The sequence below is a fragment of the Saccopteryx bilineata genome, chromosome 5, assembly GCF_036850765.1.
Source record: "Saccopteryx bilineata isolate mSacBil1 chromosome 5, mSacBil1_pri_phased_curated, whole genome shotgun sequence".
Lineage (NCBI taxonomy): Eukaryota > Metazoa > Chordata > Mammalia > Chiroptera > Emballonuridae > Saccopteryx > Saccopteryx bilineata.
This window is the reverse complement of record NC_089494.1, coordinates 228,966,554-228,986,486: the sequence shown is the minus strand read 5'-3', so window position 1 is coordinate 228,986,486 and position 19,933 is coordinate 228,966,554. Positions and strand designations below refer to the sequence as shown.

At 52.8% G+C, this 19,933-nt stretch overlaps 1 protein-coding gene across 1 annotated transcript in view; it reads right to left on the bottom strand.

Annotated features, from left to right (window-relative positions):
* Nucleotides 1-7,373: 7,373 nt before the first annotated feature.
* The window catches only part of SCFD2 (sec1 family domain containing 2), a 394,551-nt gene continuing 381,991 nt past the window's right edge, over nt 7,374-19,933 (bottom strand). The window contains exons 8-9 of the mRNA XM_066280835.1: nt 17,786-17,905; nt 7,374-8,417 (exon numbers count right to left, since the gene is read on the bottom strand). Coding sequence (XP_066136932.1) covers nt 8,325-8,417; nt 17,786-17,905 — 213 coding nt within the window. The 3' untranslated portion in view covers nt 7,374-8,324. The remainder of the gene's footprint in view (nt 8,418-17,785; nt 17,906-19,933) is intronic.

The following is a 19,933-nucleotide window of genomic DNA, read 5'->3' as shown; positions in this document are numbered from 1 at the left end:
AGCTATTGAGGGCCTGCTATGGCGCGGTACCAGACTTTAAACTCTGTTTTGTCACAGGGTAAACGCCCTCCCTGCTCTTGACAGGCCTTTTGTGGATGCCCCAAACCTTACCTTATACGGAAGGCAATTTTTTTATACTTCAAGCCTAACTTAACCTCGGAGGAGGGAGTGTGTGTTGGGGTGAGGGAAGGAAATGGTGCTAACATGAGATTCTAAAAACATCTTAAATCAGAGTGAGTGACAAGTATCTCCAACAAGCTTCTGTTTGCCTTCATGTCTGTGTATTCTATTTGGTTGTATTAATAATGTCCAGTGATGGCCCTGGCTGGTTGGCTCAGTGGTAGAGCATCGGCCTGGCGTGCAGAGGTCCCGGGTTCGATTCCCGGCCAGGGCACACAGGAGAAGCGCCCATTTGCTTCTCCACCCCTCCCCCTCTCCTTCCTCTCTGTCTCTCTCTTTCCCTCTTGCAGCGAGGCTCCATTGGAGCAAAGATGGCCCGGGCGCTGGGGATGGCTCCTTGGCCTCTGCCCCAGGCGCTAGAGTGGCTCTGGTTGCAGCAAAGCGACACCCTGGAGGGGCAGAGCATCGCCCCCTGGTGGGCGTGCCGGGTGGATCCCGGTCGGCGCATGCGGGAGTCTGTCTGACTGCCTCCCCGTTTCCAGCTTCAGAAAAATACAATAAATAAATAAATAAATAAAGTCCAGTGAGCCTGAACTGGTGGCGCATAGGATAAAGTGTCGACCTGGAACACTGAGGTAACCGGTTTGTAAACCTAGGCTTGCCTGGTCAAGGCACATATGGGAGTTGATGCTTCCTGCTCCTCCCCCCTCTCTCTCTCTCTCTCTCTCTCTCAATCCTGTCTCTCTAAAAATGAATAAATAAAATCTAAAAAAAAATAATGTCCAGCGAGTGAAAGGTTAAACTTTGTGTACTTAACAGTGGTCTTCTACCAATGTTCTGGAATTAAAGATAGAGAATTTTCCTGTGGCTTTATTTTGCAAAGGTGCTGGGCAGTGCTGCCCCTCTGTTTATTACTGGCACATGGCTCCTTTCCCTCTTACTTTCCATCTCTTCCAGGAGCAGACCCTGCGCAGACCTCTCCTGCTGCTTGCTGAACTGCGAGCTGCACCTCACTTCACCCTAGAAGTTCGGGCTGGAAGGCCCTGCCCGGATAGCTCGGTTGGTTAGAGCATCATTCTGATATGCCAAAATTGTAAATTCAGTCTCCGGTCAGGGCACATACAGGAACAGATCGATGTTCCTGTTTCTCTCTCTCTCTCATTACGGTCCTCTCTCTCTAAAATTACTAATTGAAAAAAAAAAAAAGAAAAAGAAAAAGATGGGCTGGAAGGGGTCTGAGAAATCTACCTCATTCAGAGGGACGGAATGGTTTGTTCAAGGCCACACTCAAGGGGGGGGGGTGGGGAAAGGAGAAAGAGAGAGAGCTGGAAACCACCCAAGTCCCAGTTCTGTCCACTGTCTCAGGCTGACACGACTATTTATAGTTCCAGAATACATCACGTTTTTTTCTTATGAATTTTAGCTTCACATTTCATTACCTTTGCTCCTCTCATTATTAATATCTCTTAACCCTTGTTTGTCACTTTTAAATTACTTGTTCTTTTTAAAGATTCCTTTAATTGGTCCCTTCTATAGGCATTTTATTTTACTATATTTATTTTTTTATTTTTTAGTGAGAGAGAGACACACAGAGACAAGAGAAACAGAGAGACAGGAATTCTTCATTGCAGCACCTTAGTTGTTCATTGATTGCTTTCTCATATGGGCCTTGATCAGGGGGCTCCAGCTGAGCCAGTGACCTCTTGCTCAAGCCAGCGACATTGGGCTCACACCAGTGACCTTGAGCTTCAAGCCAGCAACCTTTGGGCTCAAGCCAGTGACCACGTGGTCATATCCATGATCCCATGCTCAAGCCAGCAACCTCATGCTCAAGCTGGTGAGCCTGCACTCAAGCCGGCTTGAATCTGTAATCTAAGTGTCCTAGGTCAACACTTTATCCACTGCACTACCACTGGTCAGGCACTATAGGCATTTTATAGATCTAATTCTTATATTGGACTGTGAAGTGTTTATCATTTCTCCCATTTTACAGAAAAAGTAATTGAGGCCACAAAGTGTACACGGTTGGCCAATATCCCATGACCAGAAAATGGCTGAGTGTGGATTTCAGTGCAGCTCTGTCTCCAAGCCCGATAGCCTTCCATAGCACGCAGTAAGCATTCAAAGTGTTTTTATATTCCTGGACTACAACACAGGGCACTAGGAACACCCCTCTCCCACCTGCTGTGCTACCTGGGCGAGGGAAGGGAGGGGTGCATGTGTGCTCATGGAGGGTGGAGAAGGGAATGGAGAAAGGAAAGGAATTAGAATTTATTGAGCATTTAAATTTATTGAGATTATAAATGATCTCTTTTAATCTTTTGAAGAATCCTGTGAGGAAGGTAATAATGACTTCCATTTTAAAGGTGAGAAAACGGAGGCTCAGTGAGATTAAATAACCTGTTTAGGGCCATACAGGGAGTTACAATTACTGTTCCTACATATTGAAAACCTATGTGCCAGGCACTGTATGAGTGCTTCTTCACACCAACTCCACACTCCACACTCCATTGTTGGTCCCCCTACAGATACGGGCAAGCGAGGACAGGATCCGAAGAATTCAGTAGCTGGTCCGGCTTTGAAGTGGCAGGTTCAGGACTCCCCCCCAGGTCTGTCGGATGCCCCAGCCTAGACCCTGGCAGCTGGCCACAGCTTCCCAGCTCTGCTCTAAGCAAATCGTCTTCGGAGCGCTCCTCTTTGTCTTCCCCACGCTGCCCTTCCCTGCCCCGGCCCCTGTCTTCCGTCTCGCTTTCCTCCATCTCCCTGTTGCTACTAGGAGCTACGGCTCCTCCCTGGCGGAGGCCGCCTGGCTGCCGCAGCCACATCTGCTGTTGCCATCAGCCGGCTGCTCGCTGGCCTGCAGTCCCCGCTCAGTAATAAAGACGTCCAGGCAGGGGCGGGGCCCAGCCCACAGCCATAGCCCGTCTGCCTCAGAACCGGATCCTTGTCTGTCGTGATGTCTGGCTTTCGAGTTTCCTCCCTGCAGCTAATCAAAACCATTCGGAACTCTGCAGCCTGCCCGGCGTGGCGCGGTGAGGAGCTGGCGAAGGCCCCTCAGCCCGCCCGGCCCCTCGGCCGGCCGCTGGCACTGGCTTGCCCAGCACGTCGCCCACCCAGCTACCCCCAGCTCTGGGCATATTTACAGTCAGCCCTTCATGCTGGTGAAAAATGGGATTTCAACATTCACCTTACGTTCCAAAGTGGGAGACAACGAGTGTGTTTTCTGGATACATGAACAAGCTCGTGGCAACTCACTGAAAACTGAGCAGTTGGGTAGCTCCTGGTCCTGCCTCACACCTGGGAGGGAAGTGGGGCTGCCCCAAGTCTGCCCAGAAGTCAAGACAGGGCTCTCGGGGAATGGCCCAGAGGGAACTGTAGGGCTCTAGATATTTACTTAAAATAAATAACCCAGGAACCCAGGAACGCTAGTGTTTTCTGTACTCCTTTCAATATCTAAAGAGAGAAGTTTTCTAAAGTCGTTATCATCCTCACTTCCCACCTAACTTGGTGAGAAGAGAAGGGAATTAGGTTTATTACCGAGGGTGGCGATCCCAGCCACCACCCACCATGCTCCCTTCGCAAATTCCCTCCATCATCTGGTCTTGTCTTTGAAAATTCCTTTAAAAAATTAGAGATAGAGTTCATCTTCATGTCCCTTGGGTAGGGATAGCAGACAACAGTTGTGATACTGGATTATTTGTTGTTGAGATTATGTTTCTGGTAACCAGGGTAAAATAAATAATAGTGGTCTTAGGGGGAGCTTGATGGAATTCTTTGTTATTGGAATAACCTTGTGATGGAGGGGGCCCTGGTGTAAACAGAGCCATTTCCATCGGCCCTGGCCCTCTGGGGACAGCCCTTCGCTGCCTGCTGCAGCTCCCCGGAAGTCCCAAACGCTTTGCTGTGCCCGCTTTGTGTGCCAGGGAGTGGACTCCAGAAGGAGGGTCAACAAAGGCGAAGTCAATGGCTACAGATCTCCACCCCTCTATCAGTTGTGCTGAGAGAGTGGTCTGCAGGAGCTCGGCGGAAGGTTTGCCATTGTAGCTGCTTGTTTTGGCTCTGGCTGCCAGAGTTTAGGTGGTGAACACTCAGACACAGCCCCAGAGAGGACAAACTCAGCATTGCTACTCAGTTTGGCCTTTGAAGCCACCTATAGGTGACTGACATCTGGGAGGGGGAAAGTCCTTTTAGAATTGGTACATTTGGGTGAAGTTCAAATGCTAAGTCAGGGTGTCAGTCTCAGAATCCATGCAATTACTTCATGGCTAATATTAGCAATGGAGAAAGTTCAGTTAGAGACATAGGCCCTGCGTGAGCAAGCAATAGACATTTACAACAATAGTGACTGACATGTTCTCAGCCAGCTTGCCTTGTGCCATACTCTGAGTGCTTTGCAAGTTTAATTCTTTTGATTCTTACAACCCAGCATGCTAGTTTCTATCACTGCCTGATTTCAGTCAACTGAGACCAGGAGACATGAGCTTCTATGAGGACGACGTGGGATTGGAACCCATGTCACTGAGTCAGGCTGCAGGCCCTGCTCCTGGCCTCTGGGCTTTACTATCTTGGATGTATGTGGGACTGAGGTATTATCCCTCCATTTTCTCATCTGTGGACCCCAGGGATGCCTCAGGTTTTCTCTTTATTATCCTCCTGTTGAGACTGTATCATTTCGTGAGGCGTCTTCCTCGGTGGCCCCAGCAGTAACTACATAGGTTCCTAATGTTACGTGCCAGCTGCTGTGTTAGGGATGGCTTCCCTCCACAGCAGCCCTCTCATGAGGTAGGTCCTTTCATTACCGCCTGGATTTTACAGGTGGAGGCACTGCGGCTTGGAGACCCACAATGTTGTAAGTGGCAGAGCTGAGACTTAAACCCAGAGAAGACTTTGGAGCTCAGGTCTAACCACCGTTCCTTCACAGAAGGCCAAGAGCTGGGCCTGTTTCCACTCCACCCCCTCCTACCCCTGGGCCGGGAGCTGCAGAGGCTCCAAGAAGGCCTGCCCAGGGGCCAGTGTGCTATTTTCTGAGGCTCCTCTCTTTCGTTACCTGCTGAAGGCTCTTTGAAGAATTTATATCAAGTTTCCATCATGTTCCTGCTTGTCATTGAAGAAGTAGTGCTCTGCCCTGGGCCTCCTACCTTCTCCTTCAAACCCAGCTCTGATCACCACGAACTTCTTCCATCTGACCTTTTCTCCAAAGCCTTCTACCCGGTTGCCTGCCTTGCTCACTCAGCTCCTCCAACTCGTGGCCGCAGAGAAGCGGAAAGACGACCGTAAACCAAACTTCTGACATTTCCCTGCACCATTCAGAGACCACCTCCGGCCATATTTAATATAGTATTGAGAGCATTATTGGGACACAGGAACTGCTGAATGATAACATTTACAATCAGGAACTTCCTCCACTTGTCATCTCAGATTAGAAGCTCTTGCATGTTCCTTTTTAAAAGGCAAAAAAAAAAAAAAAGTTGCAAAAATATATTAAAGCCATAAAATTAATACACAAATACATGTTTGCAGTGAAGAAATTCAAACAACACAGAAGTATATACCAAGACGAGACCTTCAGGGTTGACAACGGCTTGAATCAGAAGAGCTAGAACCTGGAAACAACCCAAACTTTCAAGAGGTAAGTGGATAGGCCCTGGCTGGTTGGCTCAGCGGTAGAGCGTCGGCCTGGTGTGCGGGGGACCCGGGTTCGATTCCTGGCCAGGGCACATAGGAGAAGCGCCCATTTGCTTCTCCACCCCCCCTTCCTCTCTGTGTCTCTCTTCCCCTCCCGCAGCCAAGGCTCTATTGGAGCAAGGATGGCCCGGGCGCTGGGGATGGCTCCTTGGCCTCTGCCCCAGGTGCTGGAGTGGCTCTGGTCGCGGCAGAGCGACGCCCCAGAGGGGCAGAGCGTCGCCCCTGGTGGGCGTGCCGGGTGGATCCCAGTCGGGCGCATGCGGGAGTCTGTCTGACTGTCTCTCCCTGTTTCCAGCTTCAGAAAAATACAAAAAAAAAAAAAAAAAAAAAAGAGGTAAGTGGATAGACAGATGTCATCGTCTGTACAACGGAACACCATCCATCAATAAAAAGAATAAAAGGAGAAAATGACCGATGCACAACAACATGGATGAATCTCAGAAACATTTTACCGAATGAAAGAAGCCAGATATAAGAGTACAAACTGTACGATTCATTTTTGTGCAGTTCTAGGAAAGGCAAAACTAGTATCTACTTTCAGAAAGCAAATCAGTGTTTTCCTGGGGCTGGAGGTGGATGAGGAAACTGACTGTAAAAGGCCACAAGGGAATCTTTACAGATGGTGGAAATGTTCTATTTTTTTTTTTATTGTGGTGACAGTTACACAGGTATATACATTTGTTAAAACTCGATGCCTTGCGCATTTCAAACAAGACCATTTTCATTGCGTGTAAATTATACTACAATAAAGTAGATTAAAATTCATTTTTTATCAAAACAAACAAGACAATTAAGATTATGAGCTGCTGAGTAGGCTGTAATTAAGTACATAGTTACTAAATAAGAAATACTTGAATGTATAAAAAAACATAGCAAGCTCCTCCCTTCTCTTAGCCCTCTCATTCTACACTCCTTCCCAGAGGTAGCCACTTGTTAGCAGTTTGGTTCTTATATTTCCAAAAAAGTTTCCTTTTTGCAGATAGACATATGGTTTAAAACTTAACCTTGAGCAGACACTCACACAGCGCCCGATCATCAGAAGCACCAGCTGCTCATTCTGTGAGAACCGCAGAGTCTGGGACGCGTCTGACCCATTCGCCACCACTGCCGGAACCTAGCAGCGTGCCTGGAACGCGCCAGGTGCTCACCGACATTTGGGAAGAAATGGGACAACTGGCTGAATGAGTGAACGCAGATTTGAGACTCATAATAGGTTACTTCTGATTTTTTTTTGTTTTATAAAATAATGATTTCTGCTTCAATGGTCATTTCTTTGGGACTACTGCCATTTTCTTATTAAAACACAAACTTCTGTACAGGTATTAGCAAAATCAAAGAAGCATCTGAGGTCTCCAGTGTGGAGCACCATGAAAGAACTGGTGTGAAGTGGAAACCATACTTGGACTAAAAAAAAAAAGAAGAAGAAGAAGAAAGGAATGTCAGTGTCTATAAAACCTGCTTTGATTATGTCTCAGAATGACTTCCAACTTCACAGTTTTTTTTTTTTTCACAAAGTGGCAGTGTTTTGTCAAGAACCATTTAATCCACACTGGACACTCTGTTTCAACTTTATTCCTTTATTACAAACACCTTTTAGAGATGTTAGAAATTTCCATCAACCACACACCTACAAATGTCTGGGTTAATTTTTGCCAGAATTCTTATATAATTTAACAAAATGGATCTAGATTTTTTTCTGCTATGTCCAGAAGGAATATTGAGACTTATAGAAAAGAAAGCTTTATATTTCAATAGAAACTAAATCACAAAAGTCACAGGGGTTGGGGTCCAAATGTCGACTCCCTGAGACCAGGTATCTTTACTGGGGTCATCCTCTGGGAGCGGAGGAGCCTTGTTCAGGCAGAGACAGACTCCCGCCCCCTCCCTCCCCGTTGGGTTTCACAAAGGCGGGTGTGCAGGCGGGAACAATGCGGCCCTTTGTCACGCGGGCTGATTTACAACCAGAGCGGTCCTAGTCCATACTCTCTCCCTGCCTCCCCCTTTCAAAAATGTCTCAGATCAGGACAGAAGCAAAGCTTCAGATCCTATTTGCAATGTTCCCTCCTCAGTAATGTAATCTTAAGAAAAAAAACAAACTGGCCTCACATTTATAATTCTAAAGCATGTCCAGTTTCTTCTGTAGCAACTACAGAACAGATCAAAGGGCTTGCACTCTACCAACGCTCACCAGCAGGCATTTATTTAGAATTATTGAACTTGCAGGTGGAATCCGGAAGATCGCAAATAGAGGATTAAGAATACAGGGGAGTTACTACAAATCAGGCCAGCTGAGAGACAGTCTGACACCATTAGAAGAATAAAAATAATTTTTTTTTTTTAAGAATCACAGGAAAGCAAGCAAACTCTTTTGCTGTGTGGTTCTCAAGACCCTTCCGACAGAACTCAGTCACGCCAACACCAGTACCAGGGACACTGGGTTTGGAGGCGTGTCCTGAATGGTGACAGATGGTAGTATTGGCATTGCCATCGTGGGTAGGTCTCATCTTCTTAGGAGATGCTCAGACGCCAAGGTCTGGGTGCAGCCGGTCCGTTGCGAATAACAGCTCAGGCACGTCAAGCGGCTTCAGGAGTCGTGTGGAGAGCACGATTACCTAACAACAGGAGGGGAAACACACGCAGACAGTTAGGGAAGTCAATCTCAGGCGATCAGACGATGAGAAATAAAATGCAACACATTTCTTTGCGGGGAGGCATGGAGTGTGCCCTGCGGAGAACAGGCAGAAGGCGGCGGCAGCTCCAGGGCCACCGGATGCCAGTGTCCCGGGTGGAACAAGGGTGCGCAGTCTGGGAAGGGCGGCCTCTGGGCAGCAGGCTGTGCCTACTGACCCTTTACCAGCGGGCACTGAGAAAGGTGAGCCCAGCCACCTCCTTGCTGCTGAGTTGAACTTGATCATACTGCCACATTGCGACCCAGTCATTTGACCTTGATGTCGAGGTTTCTCCTCCGTCAGCGAACAGGAGAAGGCACCCCCAAGAGGTAAATGCTGTGGTGGGTAATAACGATGGGGATTGTAGTAATTTCCTAGTACCCCAAACTGGGTGGCTTAAAGGACAGAAATTTACTGTGTCAGAAGTCCAAGATCAAGGTGCTGCTGGCATGACTGGTTGGCTCCTTGTAAAGGTTCTGGGGCGGGGGGTTCTGCTCCATGCTTCCCTCTCAGCATCCCGTGTCTTCACACTGTCTCTCTTCTCGGCGTCTGTCTCTGTGTCCAGATCTCCCCTTTTTGTTAGGACACGGTCATGATAAGTGACTTCATCTTAATCATCTACAAAGACCCATTTCCAAATAAGGTTACATTCACAGGTCCTAGGGGTTCAGACCTCAACGTCTTTTGGGAGGGGGACATAATTCAACCCATAGCAATGATGATGATGCTGCTGGCGGCTAATATTTGATCAGTTCTTATAACGTGCCAGCCGAGAATGATCTCATTTAATATCCACTTAGCTTTTACAACAACCCTATGAAATAGGGACATATATTATTTTTATTTTGGAGGTAAGGAGAAAAAGTACAGTAAAGTTAAGAAACTTGCCCAAAGACACAAAAAGAGTAGTTACGTCAGGATTCCAAAGACAGGCTGGCTCCAGCATCAAGTGACTGTCTGGTCACTTTTCTATGGTCCAGGGCTCAGGCCAGGCTGCTGTCCTCTCCTCGCCCACATGGACTTGTGGGCCTCTCGGGCCTGTCTCTCTGACAGGTGACCCTTCCCGCTGCCCTTGGCCCGGTCTTTCCTCTGGGGCAGACTTGTCTCTGCAGCTCGGGGAGAGCTTGTCCCCTCGGGCTGGCTGGGGCTCTGGGGTGCTTTGTAAGAGGTTCTGCACAGGCAGGTGTTGAACACCCACTTGATGAGGCGGTGACTAGGGGAGGTTCTAGAATCAGAATTCAGAGCCTAGCACCTGAGTGAAGACCGTTACAAGGCCGGCAGCCTCACGTGGCCACACCGCCCGGCTGTGCGCCTCTTGGGAGAGTGCAAGTCGGTACGCTCTTCACTTTCTCCCCTCCCACCCCCCAAAGTTGTCCCAGGTGTAACCAAACCAATGAATTAGCCAACCCCCATTTCCCAGCTCACTGGCCCGAACAGTCCGCCCACTCTGCTGCGGAGCGAGCGGAGGGGATGAAGTCAGGGCTGGAGAAGAGAGAAAGAGCACTTTATAGTTCTCTTGTTGTTAACCAAAAAATGAGGGTTATTGACGTTTTTTGTTTAAAACAAATATTAGAAACAGCTATTAAACATATAGGGCTCATGTCAGCCCAGTCATGTCTTAGGCAGAAAAAAATACACTGAAATCTGTGCTCACATTTTTCTCTGAGAGCCACACGACGAGAGTTTGAGGGCAGTGAGCGAGAGCTGGCCTACCCTGGCATCCACACACGGGGCGGGGACGCCACTGGACTGTGTGGCTCTGGAGAGGGTCCTACTGGCTCCTCAGGGACTTCTCAGCCACGCCTGACCGCTGGCTAGTGGCGGCACCCCCAGCAGACCCCCAGAGCTCAGCCCCGCTGCCGACTGGCTGCGCCCCGAGGAACAGTCGCCTGACCTGGAGCCTCCACCTGCCTCTCCCGGAAGGACAGCCCCAGGCTCAAGGCTCTGCGGTAAGGCTTACGTAAGGCCAGCCGCATCGGGCACGGGAGGTGCTCAGCAGTCGTGAGCTGCCATTTTATTGTGGCCTGATGATGGGTCATAGGCCTCCTTTTGAGTTTTATGACGGCTAAGAACTCACTAAGAAATAAGCATATGTTCCTATTTGATCCACACAAGACTCTGGATCGAGTTTCAGGTGAGGTTCGTGGACAGCTAGGATTCATAGACCACAAGCTCAGAAACACTTCTGCCTTTGTGACTTGCTCCTCTGCACCACTGCCAGCCTCTAAGTCCTTATGTCAGTGCCAAGATGGCAGCCTCCTCCCTGGCTGAGGTGGGGGCAGGTGGAAAGGCTAGAGTGAGTCTCTCAGGATGCTTCAAGTCTTGTTGGCAGGACTGAGGGACTGGGAGGGAAAAAGCTCCTGACTCAGTTGATGTTGACCCTCCTAGAGCAGTGGTAACTGGGCCGAGAGCATCACTCTCAGCTGCACGCTGGGCTTCCAGCCACGCCGAGAGAGACTCTGGGTTTGGTCACCTCCACCGAGCTGCAACCAGAGGCCAGGCCCCTCACATCTAAACAAGCAGGTAGTTACACAGCGTGTGGGAGTCTGGGCCTGCTCTGTGGTGGGCTGAAGAGAAACAGATGGCAAACAGGCAGCATGTGAGGTAAGTTAGGGGCCCTGGGAGGAGGGGAGAAAGCAGCGCTGAGACCGGGGCTCTTGCCAGATTGCATAGTGGTTAAGAAGAGCCCAGGCTTAGGAGTGTCCATGCTGAGTTGGACCCCAGCTGGGCCACTTGCCAGACAAATGACTCAGGAGAAGTTGCTTCATCACTGAGACTCGATCTTCTTGTCTGTGAAGTAGGAATAGTGACATCCACTTCATATGATTATTATGAGGGTCAAATGTGAACATATACGCAAAATATTTTGCATGATGGTAGGCTCTAGAGGGGCTTATCATGGTAGCTGCCATTGCTGTCCTCCTCATCATCGCCACCTCACTGGCTTTATCCTCTGCAGTACTCCCTCTGTTTGGCACACAGCAGTCCCTGGGGCTGATGGAGCAGGGGCTGGGGGAGACATCCTCCCCTAGTGAATCTGATCCTTTTACTCAGGGGCTTAAAATCCTCGCTGTCTCCTCCTTGCCCTCTGAAAGCCCGACCACTTAGAGCATTTCAGGACTTGAGAATGTGATACACACCGCACCCAGCCCCTGCCACCAACCCCCCTCGCCATCACGTCCACACTCTAGCCGCCGTCACTACTTTCAGCTTCACAACTGGAATCTGGAGATGCTTCTTTGTCTGGAACATGAGTTCCCTCATTCTTTGTCTGAAGACCTCTCATCTGCTCAGGCATCACCACCTCCAGGAAGCCTTCTTGGACATCCCCCACCCGTCAAGACGGACTGTATTCCCATGGCTGTTGGTATCACCCCGTCCTCCCCGTTTCCTTAACTGAGTCTTTTTATTGTGTCTTAGCATAAGACCTGATCAGATTAGGTCTTCGATCAGATCACTAATGAGTTAGTGAATGATTAAGTGAATGAACAAAAACAGTAAGACAATGGAGGAGGCAGTGAGTTTAGCAACGGTCAGCAGGGAGTTTCTCTAGTAGAAGACAGCTCACATAGCTCTGGGTAAATCTGTTTCACATCAATTCAACTAAAAGCCTACTCATGTCACATTCTCGTTTTGCAGGACATGCAGGACCGCACTGCTGACATTTCATTTACAATGCAGCAGCTGATGGTCCTTAAGTGTTTTCATATCTCGGGCATCTTTTGGTTTTCAGATTGCTTTTGAGAATTTTCAGAGGTTATATTTTTTGCCCCCCGTTCAACTGATGGCATTTCTGCATTACTTTGCTAAATATAGTCCTGGAAATTCTAAAAATTAAGGCAAATGGAGGAAAAAGGCACTCAAAGATGACAAAGAAAAAGCTGAAGAGAGTCTGAAACTAGCCTGTGATTTAGGAAATGTAAATTTGATAAACACAGTAATCAAATGCGTGATATTAGGCAAAGTGAGTGTTAGAGAATTCCTCTCAGAGACCTGGCTTTCCCAGGCAGCCAAGACCACTGATGGAAACTGCCACTTGTGAGACGGGGTGGAGGACACCAGGTCCTCCGAGAGGGACGGGTCAGCCTTTGTTCTCAGCCTGCCCTGAGCCCGCGCAGGACCAGCCAGGGCTGGGAGGGTACCCCCCACTCTGTTCCCCTGCCCACTTCTCCCGGCCATCACTATAATTTGTAGGTGCCAGCATCTTCCGGTCCTATTTCTGCTTAGCACAGAGGAGGCGGGGCAGTCCAGGATTTAGATTCCATAACCCTCTGCTTGGCAGGGGATGAAATGTTTTTCTCCCTTTTTCTTTTAAACTTGGGAGGTTCTTCCCAGGAAAAGTGCCACACCTGCGCACAGGCACCAAGCTGCACATTCATCTATCTGACGACCTGGTGTTGAGCACATGTCCTGTTCAAGGCCCTGCTCAGCCTCACGTGTGCACACACATGTGCACGTGCTCACACTTAGGTTAAACACAACAGTGTGTTCATTAAAGCAGAGGGACAGCGGGTCGGTTGAATGGACGTGACCAAGCTTTCTGGAGGACACACCGTGCGCTGTCGGGCCTGCCTTCCGGCCGGAGGGCGAGTGCTGCGCTCACCAGCCTCCCCTGAAGAGCGCCGAGTGTGAGTCGTGACTTCTCACTCTCGTCCCTTCTGATTTTCTTTAACATCACTTGACTTTTCTCCTGGGGCTTCCCATCAACCTCAGGGAAGACAGGTTTCAGAGCCAGGATTTAGGTCTCCTTGAACCCCCAAAGTTGTGCAAGATTGAGGTGTGTATGAGCAAATTTCTGGGTCTAGGTTTTAAAAAGTCATTCTCAGCGAACGGTTAACGCCAGGAACACAGAACCACATGAAAGCGTAGGGGTGACACGCGTGTGCCTAGAAGAGGCGGCGGAGGGGTGACACGCGTGTGCCTAGAAGAGGCGGCGGAGGGGGTGACACGCGTGTGCCTAGAAGAGGCGGCGGAGGGGTGACACGCGTGTGCCTAGAAGAGGCGGCGGAGGGGGTGACACGCGTGTGCCTAGAAGAGGCGGCGGAGGGGTGACACGCGTGTGCCTAGAAGAGGCGGCGGAGGGGTGACACGCGTGTGCCTAGAAGAGGCGGCGGAGGGGTGACACGCGTGTGCCTAGAAGAGGCGGCGGAGGGGGTGACACGCGTGTGCCTAGAAGAGGCGGCGGAGGGGTGACACGCGTGTGCCTAGAAGAGGCGGCGGAGGGGTGACACGCGTGTGCCTAGAAGAGGCGGCGGAGGGGTGACACGCGTGTGCCTAGAAGAGGCGGCGGAGGGGGTGACATGCGTGTGCCTAGAAGAGGCGGCGGAGGGGTGACATGCGTGTGCCTAGAAGAGGCGGCGGAGGGGGTGACACGCGTGTGCCTAGAAGAGGCGGCGGAGGGGGTGACATGCGTGTGCCTAGAAGAGGCGGCGGAGGGGGTGACACGCGTGTGCCTAGAAGAGGCGGCGGAGGGGTGACACGCGTGTGCCTAGAAGAGGCGGCGGAGGGGGTGACACGCGTGTGCCTAGAAGAGGCGGCGGAGGGGGTGACATGCGTGTGCCTAGAAGAGGCGGCGGAGGGGGTGACATGCGTGTGCCTAGAAGAGGCGGCGGAGGGGTGACATGCGTGTGCCTAGAAGAGGCGGCGGAGGGGGTGACATGCGTGTGCCAAGAAGAGGCGGCGGAGGGGGTGACATGTGTGTGCCTAGAAGAGGCAGCGGAGGGCTGGGTGACATTCATGTGCCTAGAAGAGGCGGCGGAGGGGGGTGACATGCGTGTGCCTAGAAGAGGCGGCAGAGGGCTGGTCAGGTTGCCCGCTTGGTCTTCCTGGGTCCCGAGCTGGCCTGTCCTTGTGTTTTCTGGGAGGGCGCCTCCCTGTTATTTTCCTCCCACAATCCCAGGCTGCTGCCGGCTTCCTGGCCACTGTCCAGCCACTGAGTCCAGCCCGCAGAGCTGTCTGGGCAAGGAGCCCCGCACGCAGCGAGAGGGTGAGACGGAGCCCAGTGCCGCCAGTGCCAGGCACCGGGCAATGCCTCCTGAGCCTTGTGGCGGTGGCCGTGTGCGATGGGTGAGGGAGTGGCTCTTTGCCCCCTTTTTGGTGGTCAGGGGAGAGGACCTTCTCCAGCTGCCACGGTCTCTCACCGGCGCGTCCAGCAACGCTCCCATTTCAGAGGATGGCAGCAGTCCGATGGGAGCACCAGTGCGAATGTGCTCCGGACCCCACTGTTTCACACACTCTTCATCACTTTCTGTGAAAGAGAACTCACTTCTGGATGCGCCTTTAATGGAGTCTGTCAGTTTCCCTTGAAGAGCCAGTCCCTGAATGCCTTTCTAACTTCGGCCACAGCCTTCTCCTCCGCGGGAAGGACCCGCCCTACCCAGTTACTCCCACCACAGCACCTTGTGTTCTCAGCACGCTTGTCTCTGGTGGGTGGGGTTTTCGTGTGTTGTGTCAGTCACCACCATTACAGTGTGAGTTCCCTGGAGGAGGGCCGTGTCTGGCTTGGTCACCGCTCTATCCTCAGCACAAGAACCAGGGCCTGGCACAGAGTAGATGAATAATCAGGTAGTCCAATTTAACAGACAGACCAGGAAAGAGACTCAGAGAGACTGCCTTGGGGGGACAAATCCTTGTCACCGGAGATGCTCAGTTAGAATGTAGGCTGGACATCAAAGGCCAAGTCAGAGTGGCTCTTGGTTGCCCAAGGTGCCTTTGGAAATCTGTTGGTGCACAGAGGGTCTAGTTCACACCTGTGCCGTGGCGGCAGTGAGCCCGAGCCGAGCACGACTGGCTGTGGCGTGTGCCAGGGTGTGCACGGCTGGAGCAGCAGGGCTCCGGCGTGTGCCAGGGTGTGCACGGCTGGAGCAGCAGGGCTCCGGCGTGTGCCAGGGTGTGCACGGCTGGAGCAGCAGGGCTCCGGCGTGTGCCAGGGTGTGCACGGCTGGAGCAGCAAGGCCGGCTCGCACTGCTGGAAGCAGGAGGCTGCTCGTGCCCGGGTCTGGGCAGAGGTAGCTGCAGGGCCAGGCAGGTGCGAGTCTGCTGAGCTCTAAGAGAGGATTTGCCTCCACAGCTGTCACTCCAGCAAACACCAGGTAATCCACCCCCTTTCAGAGACCTGGAGGTGAAGAGCAGGGTGAGAACTCTCTGCCGGTCTGTTAACACTTCGGGGGCGTCCTGCACAAAGCACAGGGAGCAGCTGAGGCTGCTCCTTAAGCCCAAATTCTTTGAGAAGCTCCCTCCGCAGATGACTGAGCACAGGGTCACACTGCAGCAAAGCCACTGCGGAGTTGGTCTCCGTTGTCAAGCTCCGGTCCCCTGGCTCTGAAATGTCCGCATTTTATCCTTGTAGAGTGGGGATTAACATGTCTGTCAGGCTGTTACAATGCATGGCTGTTCTGAAGCGCGAAGAATGTGATTCACCGTGTTAGGGGCAGCGAGATGTGTGCTTTCTGATTTTAAAAAAAAAAAAATCTGGCTAAAAAGGCAATGGCTCACTAAATAGATCCTTAACACTCCTGACAGAGAGGGTGTTAAATGAGGCAGAATTTACCACTTTGTTAGAAACGTCTCCAGCTGTGACCATGACAGGTGACAGTAACAGCAGAAGTGGTCACAGCCAAGGACTGGTCATTCCCCTGCTCAAGAACCTACTGTAGCTCCCAAGTAGCCCATTTCGCAGGTGGGTATCTGGAGAAAAACAGGGACCAGATCTTTTCTGCTTTACCAGGTGGCCCATTCCAACACCAACCCAGTTCTCCTGCAGCCACTCAATCCATCAGACCGCCAGGCTTCCGGAGCTCCTGCCTGTGCCCAGGCCTGGGAAGCCATGGCCTTCGTCCTCCAGGAGGAGACGGCCGGCCGGCAGGGAGCGGCAGGCATGTGGCCGATGCAGCGCTGCGGAGTACGCCCTTCAGATGCCGGTGGAGATGCAGGAAAGGCCTGCGATGGGAAGTGGAACTTCACAGAAGGCCAGAGCGAGGGCACAACGTGGCTGGCTGCTGTTACTGTCACCTGTCGTGGTCACAGCTGGTGAAATTTCAGCAGAAGGTGGAGGTGGGAGACAAAGACTCCGGCACCCATGGCAACCAGGCCTGGACGGGAACCCCTGGTGTCTGTGCAGCTGTGATCAGTTTCCTGCACTACCAGTGCCCCCCGCCCCGGAATCACCAGATGCGCCTCTGTGTTGTTTCTCCAAACCACGCAAGCTGCTCAGCAGTGTGCAGGGGGGCGCGGAGCTGACGGGGCGAGTCACGACGGGTCGTGTGGGAGGAGGGAGTCTATGAGAAGGTGTCTGAGACTCCCGGTGGCCCCGCAGGACGGCTCCGAGGTGTGCAGACCCGGCTCCTGGGCCTCCAGAGGACCGACCTCAGCGATGCCCAGCAGCAGCCACCTCCACGAGGCACCCTCTCCGGTTCTCCTCCCTCTGCTGTTTCTCTTTTCTGCTCCTTGAAATCACCTTCAGGTAAACCACCTGCGCCCGCCTCCGTCTCAGGACCTGTTTTGGGGACCTACTGAGGCAGGGTTTCGTTGCCCCGAGGGACAGGGTCCGCTTCCCCAGCCAGGCCAGAGCTTCCCTTCTCCGGAAGCCGTTCTCGTGGGTGCCGGCTGACTCATGCCGGGAGCCTCAGCCCTCCTGCGAGCAGGGTGCCGACCCCTCAGAAGTGGTTGATGATAGCTGTACCACCCCTTATGGAGGGCTATGGGCTGGGCGCTGTGCTAAGATGTATGGGCACTTATCTAAGAGTCGCAGCCTCCCCCGCCCCACTTTCTAAACGAGAAGACCGAGGGCCTTTCTCTCCTAGATCACCTGAAATCCAGAGGTCTATGTTCTTAAACACCAGGCCACTTTTTGGGGGAGTGAGATGGGACCCGACAGGAGGCTACAGAGAACAAGTCTACACTTGCATTGTCATGACAATGCGCTGCCCCCAGTCCTCCAGCCGGGTCCCTAACTGCCACAGGGGGAAGCCCGGGGTTGCCCTCGGCCATCTGGGGCCTGGAAGGCAGTGAAGAAGACTCCTGAGGAACTCAGTGCTGACTGGACCCCAGAGGACACATGCAGGAGCCGGGAAGAGGGACAAACCATGCAGCCCGTGGAGCCAGAGGCAGGACAGGACTAAAAGGAGAGCCCCTGCGCCCCCCCAGAAGGACGGCTGATAGAAGGACGGCTGACCTGGGCCTGCAGAAGGAGACGGTGACATGGAAGGAGCAGATGGACAGCAGCCGGGGTGGAGATGGGAAGCCTGATGAAAGCCCCTCGCTCCCCTCCCACTCCTGCCCCGGGACTCGTTCGCATCACCAAGGGCTCATACCTGGGTTCCTGGCTTCAGAGACGGCACGAGGTCTTTGATCATTTTGGCTTCAGAGACTGTGACTCCGCCTACCACAAAGAGGATCAGGAGAGGATGGTCGCTGGGATGGGGCCGGCTCACCTGTAAGACAAACCAGCACGGGCATCAGACGGGCGGTGGTGCGGGCGCCGTGCCGCGGGGCGCCGTCTGCAGCGGCGGTGGTGCGGGCGCCGTCTGCAGCGGCGGTGGTGCGGGCGCTGTGCCGCTGGGCGCCGTCTGCAGCGGCCTTCCTTGGGCCCCAGGGCTGTGACCGGCAAAGAACAGGCGACAGAAAGGACCCTTAGAGAGATTATGATTTGTTAGCAATCAGATGTGTCAGTGGTTTGCGAACCATGGACCAGGAAAATGCACAAGAGGTCACCTTTTTACGTCCCTTCAAATAAACAGTTTATTGAAAGAAAAATTCAAGCACTGGGGGCATTACATAAGGAGCGAAGGCTTATTGGGGCAAAACTAACAAGGGGCAACCTGTTCCTTCCGTATCAGTGTTCAGTCCTGAGCACAAGCAGGCCCCTTCTTTGTTACACAGCTCTGTTTATTTCCCGTGAGGCGCTCATGACAGCCTGCGGTTAACCTGCTTGTTTGCTCCTTCCCTCACTGGCTGTCACCTCTACTGGAACGTACACTGCGCAAGACGGGACCTCGTCACCATTCCCCGCTGGCTTTCCAGCTTACATGGAGCGGTTTCTGGCAGGTAGTAGGTGCGCAGTAAGTGTCCGTGGAACTGGTGGTGGTGAAAACCCCAGGGTGGCGGTGGTGAAGGGGTAAAAGGATGAAGAAGACCGCCGCCCACCCTCAGAGGCTCGCAGTGTCTCACAGCTTCACCCCTTCCCTTATCTCCTGCCAGCCAGCCATCCTCGAACGCCTCTGCGTGGAGCGCTCCACTGGAGGCTGTGGGCAATTTCTCCTGCTGCTACGATTTCACCAACGAGGCAGGGTATTGTTAGAAACTAAAATGAGAAGGACTCGCCGTAACCCCTCAGGAGATGCAAAGGGAACAGCACATGGACTTAGTGACTAACTGAAGGGGACCAGAGGGGGTTCTGGAAGACAGAAAGTTTTCAGCCCCATCTGGAAGTCAGAGTTGGTTTGTTACAGGTCGGCAGGACAAGCGGTGTGAGCTAAGTCTGGCCAGCAGCCACCAGCTGGGTGGGGGGGCTGGAAGCCCGGCCAGGACACGGGGGAGTGGGCATCACAGGCAGGCTGCTGCCGCTGCTCCATGTCCACTGAAGCAGAGGTGGGAGAAACGGACTTCAACTCCACAGAGAGGTGGTGAGTGCATTCACTGATCCACACTCCGAGGCACAGGCCCTGGAGCAGCAGGACGTCCCCGGGAGTAGCAGGACGGGGCAGCAGGCTGAGAGGTGGTGAGTGTATTCACTGATCCACACTCCGAGGCACAGGCCCTGGTGGAGCAGCTGGACGTCCCCGGGAGTAGCAGGACGGGGCAGCAGGCTGAGAGGTGGTGAGTGTATTCACTGACCCACACTCCGAGGCACAGGCCCTGGTGGAGCGGCTGGACGTCCCCGGGAGTAGCAGGACGGGGCAGCAGGCTGAGAGGTGGTGAGTGCGTTCACTGATCCACACTCCGAGGCACAGGCCCTGGAGCAGCAGGACGTTCCCGGGAGTAGCAGGACGGGGCAGCAGGCTGAGAGGTGGTAAGTGCATTCACTGACCCACACTCCGAGGCACAGGCCCTGGAGCGGCTGGACGTCCCCGGGAGTAGCAGGACAGGGCATCAGGCTGAGAGGTGGTGAGTGTATTCACTGATCCACACTCCGAGGCACAGGCCCTGGTGGAGCAGCTGGACGTCCCCGGGAGTAGCAGGACAGGGCATCAGGCTGAGAGGTGGTAAGTGTATTCACTGATCCACACTCCGAGGCACAGGCCCTGGTGGAGCAGCTGGACGTCCCCGGGAGTAGCAGGACGGGGCATCAGGCTGAGAGGTGGTGAGTGCGTTCACTGATCCACACTCTGAGGCACAGACCCTGGTGGAGCGGCTGGACGTCCCCGGGAGTAGCAGGACGGGGCATCAGGCTGAGAGGTGGTGAGTGCGTTCACTGATCCACACTCTGAGGCACAGACCCTGGTGGAGCAGCAGGACGTCCC